Here is a 10,612-nt window from a genome sequence, read left to right on the forward strand (position 1 = left end):
ATCCTAACATGCAAACTTTGTATAGCAGTGCTTTTTAAATAAAATTAATCCAGGTTTTCCTAAACTTTATTCATGTTTTTACATCCAAATGTAGTGATTTTGGCCTGGGGGAGTGGCTTAGGTGGTAGAAGTCCTACCTAGCCAGGGCAAGGCCTTGAGTTCAAACCCCACTACTACAAGAAAAGAAGAGTAAAAAGGAAGGAGAGAGAGAGAGAAAAGGAAAGAAAGAAAAGAAGAAAGGAAGGAGAAAAGAAAAGAGAGGGAGGAAGGGAGGGAGGGAAGAAGGGAACGAGGGAAAGGTAAGGAAGGAAACAGAATGCAGTGATTAGTGAATCTTTCATTAATGACATCTGCTAAGCTCTTCCATCCAGACAAATCTCACCACCAGTCAGGGAGGCAGAACAAAATATATTATTGAAGGGAAACAACAGGAACCATTCTGTGAGAGAGAAGGTTAACTATGCTGTACTATTAATCAAACGATCACCACTTAATATTTTGTTTTATTACATAAAAATCCGCCTACTTGTCTGTTACCCAGGACTCTCCATTATTTTGTTGTTATTCCATTTGTGCTCAGGAAGTCCAAAGCAGTGGTGTGAATGCCCCCATGAAGCTTGTGGAAAGGTGCAGGGTAATGGCACAAACACCATGCCAGAAAGGTGCAAATGCCACCCATCTCCCAGGCCCACCCAACCTGAGCTCCTCATCAGTGATGATCTCAGTGAGGCAATCCACCACGTGATAAACAGAGACACCACTGTGGGCTGCAAACATCCCTTTAGAACAGGCGGCCCTGGCTTGATTCAGCTATCCTGTGGCAGATACCATAGGAGACTGGAGAATGCTCAGGGGATCAGGAGTATGACCGCTGACTTCAGGGCAGCATTGCGCTGGTGGCCTCCACGCTGACCACAGCATACAGGCCTCTTAGAACTGCGGCACACGAGAGAACTCAGGAGGAAGAGACCCACACACCAGCTTCTCCAGGCAGGCTATAGCCATAGGCCAGGCCGTGTCCGTGGCCCAGGAGAAGAGCATAGAGGACTGCCCTGCACCTTCACAGGAGCCCTGACAAAATGCAACCATGGTGAAAGATCCATAGCCAAGACTTCGGTCCTTCCAGGCACTGAAGAAGCTTAAGAGGACCAACCAAAAACCATGCAATGTGCTAAACACTGAGGTTTTCAATGACGTGGAATTTACATCAAAAAGTCTTACAAGCCGGGCGCTGGTGGCTCACGCCTGTAATCCTAGCTACTCAGGAGGCTGAGATCTGAGGATCGCGGTTCAAAGCCAGCCCGGGCAAGAGAGACCGTGAGACTCCTATCTCCAATAAACCACCAGAAAACCGGAAGTGGCGTTATAGCTCAAGTGGTAGAGCGCTCACCTTGAGCTGAAGAGCTAAGGGACAGCGCCCAGGCCCAGAGTTCAAGCCCCACGACCGACCAAAAAAAAAAAAAAAAAGTCTTACAAACTTTCTCCTTCAAGTTCTACTTTAAAAACTTAAGGGGTTGGGACTAGAAAACACACACACACACACACACACACACACACACACACACGAGTCTATTTGGAAATGTTGGGTATGGAAGGGAAGATAGCTATAACTATACTTGGTATTGTTCTTCTGCATTAAAGACCAGAAATGTAGAATATTATTCTGCCCTGAAAAGGAAGATTGACTTCATGCCAAAACACAGGTGAACCTAGAAAACATTTCAGTAAATGGAAGATGCCAGACAAGATATGCTACATATTGTATAATCCTTTTAATAGAAAATATCCAGAATAGACCAATCCATAGAAACAGAAATTAGAGTGGAGGTTGCCAGGACCTGGGAGGAGGGAGATGAGGAGGTAGCTTTTGCACTCAGGACCTCATGCTTGCCAAGCAGGCATTCTACCACTAAGCCTATGATTTTAGGCTGGTTATCTTTGAGATGGGCCTCAATTCCTGCCCAGGATGGGTGCCTGGGTCACAGTCTATATATTTATGTTTCCATTATTGCTGGAATGACAGGCACACACCACTCCACCCAACTGTAAGCTGAGAAAGGGTCTTGTAAACGTTTCTATCTGGCTGCCTCAGACCATGGTTCTCCTATTCGTAGCCTCCCAAGTAGCTAAAATGAAAGGCATGAGCCACCAGCAGTTGAGTGATGAGTATGGGGTTTCTTTTATAGGTGACAAAAGTGTTATGGCCTTAGTGGTTACAGCTGCAAATTTCATGAATATGCCCAAACCACTGAATTGTATAATTTAAAAAGGCAAACTTAGGATATGTGAATTGCAGAGACAGAGAGAGAGACAGAGACACAGAGAGAGAGACAGAGACAGAGAGACAGAGAATGTGTGTATGTGTGTATGTGTGTGTGTGTTTTAAGAAGCTATCCATGTCACTGCAAATTGTACAGGAGAAAAATGAACCAAATCATACTAAATACATGATCACATTATTACACAGATCATGATCAAGAGCACAAGCTATACAAAAAAGTCACAGGACTGACATTCCCAGTGGACAGTGACCTTTCCCTGAGCTAAGAAAGCCCCAGGCCAGCATCCCATAGCCACCCTCTGCCCCCAGATAAAAATCAAGATGGGAGATCAAGGACCATCATCAATCCATTAACATCAAGTTGAACTTTACTGAGAAACCTTTCAAAGGGAAAACTAAGTGGTTAAAATCAAGACATTCAGCTGTGTGCCAGTGGCCCATGCCTGTAATCCTAGCTACTCAGAAAGCTGAGATCTAAGAATCGCAGTTCAAAGCCAGGCCGGGCAGGAAAGTCTATGAGACTCTTATCTCCAGAAAACCAGAAGTGGTGCTATGACTCAAAGTGGTAGAGTGCTAACCTTAAGCAAAAAAGCTCAGGAACAGTGCCCAGGCCCTGGGTTCAAGCCTTATGACTGAGGATGACAATAACAACAACAAAGTCAATATTTCCCTCACGTGAATAAAAAAAGATGGCACAGTTCCATCTTTATGGGACACAATGACCTTGCCAGAGTTCCTCATGATTCCATGTGTCTCTGTGCCTTGATTTCCCCAGCTGTGAGAAAACAATGATAATAGCACAGCTCGGAGACACGGGGTGATGCGGGGCATAATAAGCACTCCTCAGGCCTTTGTGATCTTTACATGGAGACAGCCTGCTATTATGATGAAGCCTTAACCAACACCTTCTCCGAGCCAGGCAGGACTGGACTATTTCAGGAGCTGAAATTTGGGCAAAAACAAAAATGGAATGCTTGATTCACTGCTTTGCTTCAGAAACTTTTACAGAAAAATATACATTTTGATAGGATGTAACTTGTTGCTTTAATCATATTAACTCTGAGAGAAAGAAAGGGAAAAGCTTAAACTGCTTCATCTGGTGTTTCTGTTACAGTTTAGGAAGCAAGATCCACCGAAGATCATAGAGACCAGAGCTAGACACCAGGACCAAGGAATCTGAGTTTACATACTTCATTCAAGAACTCTAGGCCTCTAGGCCTGATGAGACTTTCCTAAAAGCTGCTGGAATTGTTAAGAAACAAAACAAAACAGAAAAAAAAAGGATGGTCATATATAAATCACAAAAGCAGCATTGTACACAGCTCCAGTTCACCCAGGGCCTCAATGGTGGCCTTGTTTGCATTAAAATAACATCAACCCATTGGGGAGATGCCAGGGGTAAAATTAACTCTCTATAAAAAGAGTCTATGCTGATATTTCCGCTCAAGTCCAATGTTGCCTATGGACATTTCCTCCCTGCTCTATGGATAACTAGAACAGAAATTCAAACCCTTTAAGGCAAGAACCAAACAGTCATTCACATCCGAGCAGGAGGAAGTCCTCAGTACTGAGCAGCATTTGGTGCTGTTCGGACTCCAAGCCTGCAGTGCCTCAGGCATTGGGGTGTGTCACCAGTGACCTGGCCTTTCTTTGTTACGTGTGTCCTCCCGTGCTGCATGGAATGGTGTCCTGGGCTGGGACTGAGGAACAAGTGAGGTGAGCTGACCAGTCAACCTGTTGCTTTAGGAGCACTTTGAAGGCCAGCTGTGATGGTTTGGGGCACAGGATCCCTAACAGAGAGGAAGAAACACCACTGTCCAAGCACAACAGCTGCATTTGCTGGAAACTTACACATACTCACATTCAGAAAAGGCATCTAGAACCAGTAGTGATCCTGCAGCTCAGGTCAAGCCCATCTCCTGTAGACCATTGCCCAAGGGACCAAGTTTGTGAACCCACCCTACCACCGCCCCACAGCGGCTCAAGACCAGCCACCTGGGCTGGTGAAAACTGAGCCTGCACTTCCCTGTACCATCTGAAGGTGGCGCAGTCAGAACAGGACTCTAGTTTGCATTTTCAAAAGCTCACTAGGTGAGCCTTGAGTAGTACCAACAGGGAGAGCCATTTCACTCAATGCTATATATATGGATCCAAGAATCTCAACTACCAATGGGATGCTTCTTTTCCAGAAAAGCACAGAACCTGAAGAACAGCCCACAACCTTCCCCAGCCCGTTGGGATCCACCACTGTGATCAAGTCTTGCTTCAGTCACAGATAGAGACAGGATTTCTTTTTTCATGCAGATCAAATCAAGAAACAAACGCTAACCAACACAGATTTATTTCTAGGTACCTGACCAAAACCAAGAGCAAAGCCAACACTCTGAGCAACATGTAGCTGCTTCTCAGGGACTTCTCAGGGCGCATTTTCAGCACTCTGCAGAGAGAGGCTCAGTATGCATCCGGCTGGGATGAGCTAAGCCAGAACAGTACTTCCTGTCCCTCACCTTCGGAGATGTCCAAGGTTCCTATTGTAGAAGCAGGTCTGCTATTGCAGGGAGCCAGGTCTTGGCAGAGGCCCAACTTCACTGAGAAAGGAAGCAGAACCTTGCTTGTATTCAAGTAAGGTGGGGAAATGCTCAGTGCACTCCCCAGTTGTGTCAGAAACTGTCTTTCAAAATCAATTAAACTTCTTTGCCGAGGTAAATATTTCCATAAGAAAACAGGATTGCTGTTTTCTACCCCATAGCAAATAGGAATCAAAGCAATGATTAAATATGAAGCTGCAAAGGAAAGGGGAATCAGGGCTCAGAATTCTAGCAGAGAGTAGACATGTCACACTTGAGTCTCACTCACTTCACTGTGGCCCCCTGGGAAGGGGAGAAGCCTCCTTGTCTGGGTGGGGAAGTCGAGCCAGAGGTCTTTTTGCAGGCTCCCGCAAGGGTGAGTCTAAGCTAAGGACTAGGTACAGAAGTCTACTTAAAGGGTAGCCCAGAGTACAGAAGAGTCAAGAAGGGCAGAGGGACTCTGAGAGATCTGGAGAAGATTACTGTGGGCAGCCACAACTTGATTCCAGGGGCCTCCATGAACAGTGAGACCTGCACCTTGCCACTGTGTCCACAGGGTAAGGAAGAGGGTCGCATCCTCCAGACTCCAACCTCACTGGTGTGGGCTGTCCTAAAGGGACACAAGCCAGCGCCTGCAGGCTGGCCTGCACGCCACCTCTCATCGCTCCCATAAATGCAAGCTTCCCTTGGAATCAAGATGTTATAGACTTTTTTTTTTCCATGTCTTATCTACCAACCCCAAATTTTACCACTGCCTAAAATGAGAAAGACTTTCTTCTGAGACATTCACTGAATCTCCTTCACCAGCAAGGCAACTACCTCCAAAGGAAAAACAGATCCATGTCCGCTTTGCTTCAAGACAAGTATTGATTGTGGAAGAGGCATCTGGCACTCAGGCAAGGGGATGAAGTGCCAAACCTGGGCCGAAGAGATGTAAGGTCCTACGCTTCCTTCCTGTGAGAATGTAAACTCCAGGGAACACGGCTTGCTAGGAGGCCAGGAAGAAGGGCAGGCAGCTCACACCCGGCTCCCTGTCCAGGAGAGGCATGGGCAGACATCTGTGCTGCTTCTCTGTGGCTCCCCACCACCTGGCTCCCTCAGCATGGTGAACACAAGATGCCAGGAGGCCTTGGGCAGTGCCAAGGTTCAGACCCTCCCAGCCAATGCCGCTGAGGAGTGTAGAGCCATGATCTAACAGACGCAGGACCACCCGCCTCTTGAGTCCGCTCCCTTTCAAAAAGAGTGAACATAGTTACCTCACCCGCACGATCCTTGTTATCTTTTTTAAAAAAGGGAATTCTGTCAGGTGCCAGTGGCTCACACCTGGAATCCTGGCTACTTAGGAGACTGAGATCCGAGGATCGTAGTTCAAAGCCAGACTGGGCAGAAAAGTCCACGAGACATTTATCTCCAATTAACCAGCAAAAAGCTAGAAGTGGAACTGTGACTCAAGTGGTAGAGTGCTAGTCTTGAGTAAAAAAGCTGAAGGACAGTGGCCCTGAGTTCAAGCCCCAGTACTAATACAAAAAGGGGGGGGGGCAGGTCGCCTCTTTTGCTGCTTTCTATGGAAATTCATTCCTGAAAGAATCCAAAGTATTAGAGACAGTAATTTCTTATTATGATAAATGCATAGAGGTACAACACATGTGGTACATGTGGCCTCAAGAAACATTCAGGCTCAGGGGCTGGGAAGGTGGCTCAGTGGTAGAGCGCTTGCCTTGCATGCCTGAGATCCTGGGTTCGATTCCTCAGCACCACATAAGCAAAAAGAAAAAAAAGCCAGAAGTGGCACCGTGGCTCAAGTGGTAGAGCGCTAGCCTTGAGCTGAAGAGCTGAGGGACAGCGCCCAGACCCAGAGGTCAGGCTCCACGACTGGACCCAAAAAAAAAAAAAAAGAAAGGAAGGAAGAAAGAAAGAAACATTCAGGCTCATACAAGTAGCCCACAGTGGCTAAATGATGGCTTCATATAACCACATTGTCTGAGAATGATATGACCATTGTCTGAGGATGTTTGCTTTTTTGATGGTATTTGAAATTGAAGCAGCTACTCCGGGAGAGGAGAAGAAAGTGTTAGATATCTGAATCACTACACCTAACAATCAGGTTTTGTCATTTCAAAGTAATGACCTAACCAACTTGCCATATAATTAAATGCATCCTAACAGCTTCTCTTGTTTTTTTTTTCATTCATCTCTTGGTGATCATGTGAAGACTTCAATGGGAAATCTATGAACAATTTACTAAATATAAAATGACTGCACATGCCCACAAAGACCCTGTGCTGGGCTCTATGGAGCTTAACCAGTAGCTTCTGGACTACACAGGAAAGCACAGATGCTGGGTGTCAGCATAAGATGCTAATTTACTAGACGGCAAGCTGCAAACCTAGGCAAGGATGGAAAACTCAGAAATTCAAAGCTCTGGATGATTTCTGCATATAAGAATCTGAGAAAAACACAGTGGCATGCAAATTTTCCGTTTCAACCCTTCACCAAGGTTGACATTCATGGCTTGCGTTCCAGCAATCACAGGGAAGCAGGTCTGCCTTAGAGCTAACAGAGTAAGAAAAGATCTTCCAATTCTGGCATTCAGGTTTTCACCTGCTCTCTGTCATAATAACCACAGTACTGAATACCACACTGGTAAGGGGAGCACATTCAGAGAGTCTTCCATATTAAAGATTTTTGTGCAGAAAGATAACTCTTTCCAATGTTCATAAAAGAATAATAATGACTATGACTTGATACAACCTTTCTGAGCTGGCATGCACATTCTCTGACAAACGAGGATCTTTGAACAACTCCCATGATCAAGTTTTGCAAGCAAACTTGCAGCCTAGGAACACTGGCCACGGATACTGGCACTGAAGGAAACAGAATATCACCTCACCATTGGCTGGGTTCTTTTTGAAGTTGTCCAGGAATTCCTCCAGCAGCTGGGACTGGTGGGAAGAGGGTAGCAGGGCCTTCTGGTCCCTGGAGCACAGGTCACCATCCGACCAGGAAGTGCACAGGGTTGCTTTTGTGTCCAGAGGTCGGGCGATCAGGGTGAGCCCGACACTCTTCTCAGAAAACAGGGCCTCCATCTGCTTCAAGTCAAGTTCAGACACCGATTCTCCATTTAAGGTCATGATTTCATTGCCCTTTCTCAGCCCTGAGAACAAAGAAGGGGAAACAGGAAGAGAAAAGGGAGAAAGATTACTGTGAGAAATATTTTAAGATGAAGCAAGGCTTCAAACCCAAGGCTTCAAACCCAAACTCATACCCCCTCAGGTCTGTATATTATTTCCATGCCTCTCATAGCAACACAAATGTTAGTTCTTCCTGAGCTAGAATTAGAGAGACTAGCTTTTAACAGGCAACCATTTGGGGAGCTACTTGTTAAATTGTTCTTCCAGGGTTCTGATGTTAAACACCCCAGGGGAAAACATTTGTCTTATCTGTGTCTGTCTGTCAATCTCTCACACTCTCTTCCTTCCTCAATGTGATATACGTTTGTGTGTGTGCATGTGTCTGAGTATCTCTTTCTTTTTAAACACATACACCATACAAATGGTATCTTGCTATATATACACACACAAAATATGCGTTTTCAAGTAAACATTCTACTTTCTTTAAAATTCCAGAAGCCACTTCTTGACAACACTGTAAGAAGAAAATTTCATGCTGGGTACTAATGGCTCATGCTCATAATCCTAGCTACTCAAGAGGCTGAGATCGAGAATTGTGGTTCCAAAGAAGGGGAAACGGGGGAGGGGGGGAAGAGGGAAAGAAGTGAGGAGGGGAGGAGAGAAAATGAAAAGGGAGGAGAAGAGAAGGGAGAAAATAAGGAGGGGAGGGGAAGGAAACCACTAGGCAGACCACATGGCAGCATTTGAGATAAAGAGAGAACAAAGACTCAGTATTACACGGACCTCCCCCGTATGCCAAGCCATCAGGGAGAACATCACTTATAAATATCCGACTGAGGTGCTGGTGTTCATCCACCTGTGCTGTGACCGCAAACCCTACAAATGAAAGGAGAGAGCAGGTCTGAATTCACTTCACTCATTTCTCCAACCCAGTGACCAGCATTTCCTTCAATATGTATTCTCATAAATGTAGTATATCAAGAAGGTCTATATGATACTGATTGTGAAAGCACATATACCTAGCAGAGGCTGAAAAAGAACGGATCAGGGCTGGGAAGTTGGCTCAGTGGTAGAGTGTTTGCTTCACATGCATGAGGCTCTGGGTTCGATTCCTCAGCACCACACAAGCAGAAAAAAGCTGGAAGTGGTGCTGTGGCTCAAGTGGTAGAGTGCTCACTTTGAGCTGAAGAGCTGAGGGACAGCATAGTTCAGGGACAGAGTTCAGGCCCCATGACCAACAAAAATAAATAAACAAAATAAAAAGAACAAGTCAGACTGGGAGGTTGGAAGAAATAATGAGCACACAACTTTATTCAAAAGCTGCACTCACACGCTCATTCCTCAGCAGCAGTATTCACTCCAACCAACAGGTAGGAACAACCAGGTGTCAATCAAGGAAAAGATAAGCAAAACATGGTATGCATACACAATGGAACAGTACAGATGATCCTTGAGGAGGTCATGAATGCTAATGAAGTTGATCACAAAAAGACAAAACAGAATGATTCCACTCCTATGAGACAGCCAGGGGGAGGGGGCTGGAGGAGGGAAAAGAGGAGAGTTAATGCACAAGGAGTTCAGAGCTTCCATTCTGCAAGGGGAGGGGAGTTGAGGGGATGGCTGTGCCTGGATATGAATGCATTTAATATACAGAACAGTACACTTAAAAGTGGCTAAGATGACCAACTTTATGATATGTATATATGCATATATAAGTATATATACACATATATACATACATATATATGCTATCACATATATCATACATGATATATATATATATATATATATACATTTTTAAACTTTTTAAAGAAAGTCTGAGATAAACTAAATTCAGTTCAATACAGTAAATGCTTGTTGAGACACAATAGTTGGGGGGGAAGGGATTTAGGTACCTTCAGAAGGTGAAAACTCGCTGTGTGGAGACAGCACTTGCCCTGAAATGGCAACACATAGGTGCCCATCCCTCTTCTGATGGCATCTCCCTGACCTGAGGACCCTGTGTCCCCAGTCTCCCCTAACACCAGGAGTTCTATGAGGAGTACAAGTCTTGTTTCCCAATATCTCTAAGCATCCAGAACTCGGCAGACTGGGGTCATTAAGACTCTTAGCAAGTCTCTTCATTCCAATACACAGAAGGTACACAGCACAATCAGGCGAATCCAACCAATGGATCCAAACCAATGAATGGCTAAACGTGGTGAATATGACTATAATCTCAGCACTTGAGAAGCAGAGGCAGAAGGATCATTGAGTTCAAAGCCAGGGTGGGAGATACTATCTTTAAAAACACAAGCAAGAAACATAGCCACACATGGGCGGCTCATGCCTGTACGTCCAACTACTCAAAAGACTGAGATCTGAGGATCATAGTTCAAAAATAGCCCAGGCAGGAAAGTCCATGAAACTCTTATCTCCAATTAACTACCAAAATCCCAGAAGTAGAGCTGTGACTCAAATGCCTTGAGCACAAAAGCTCAGAGACAGCGTCCAGGCCCTGAGTTCAAGCCCCAAGACCAGCACAAAAAAAGAAAGAAAGAAAGAAAGAGAGAAAGAGAGAGAGAGAGAGAAAGAGAGAGAAGGAAGGAAGGAAGGAAGGAAGGAAGGAAGGAAGGAAGGAAGGAAGGAAGGAA

At 45.2% G+C, this 10,612-nt stretch overlaps 1 protein-coding gene across 1 annotated transcript in view; it reads right to left on the reverse strand.

Moving 5' to 3' along the window:
* The window catches only part of Tiam2 (T-cell lymphoma invasion and metastasis 2), an 89,503-nt gene that overhangs the window by 41,068 nt on the left and 37,823 nt on the right, over window positions 1–10,612 (reverse strand). Inside the window, exons 12-13 of the mRNA XM_013026927.1 lie at window positions 8,763–8,855; window positions 7,739–8,002 (exon numbers count right to left, since the gene is read on the reverse strand). Of these exons, the coding sequence (XP_012882381.1) occupies window positions 7,739–8,002; window positions 8,763–8,855 (357 nt within the window). The remainder of the gene's footprint in view (window positions 1–7,738; window positions 8,003–8,762; window positions 8,856–10,612) is intronic.

The sequence above is a fragment of the Dipodomys ordii genome, unplaced genomic scaffold (genome assembly GCF_000151885.1).
Source record: "Dipodomys ordii isolate 6190 unplaced genomic scaffold, Dord_2.0 Scaffold98, whole genome shotgun sequence".
In the NCBI taxonomy this organism is placed as follows: Eukaryota; Metazoa; Chordata; class Mammalia; order Rodentia; family Heteromyidae; genus Dipodomys; species Dipodomys ordii.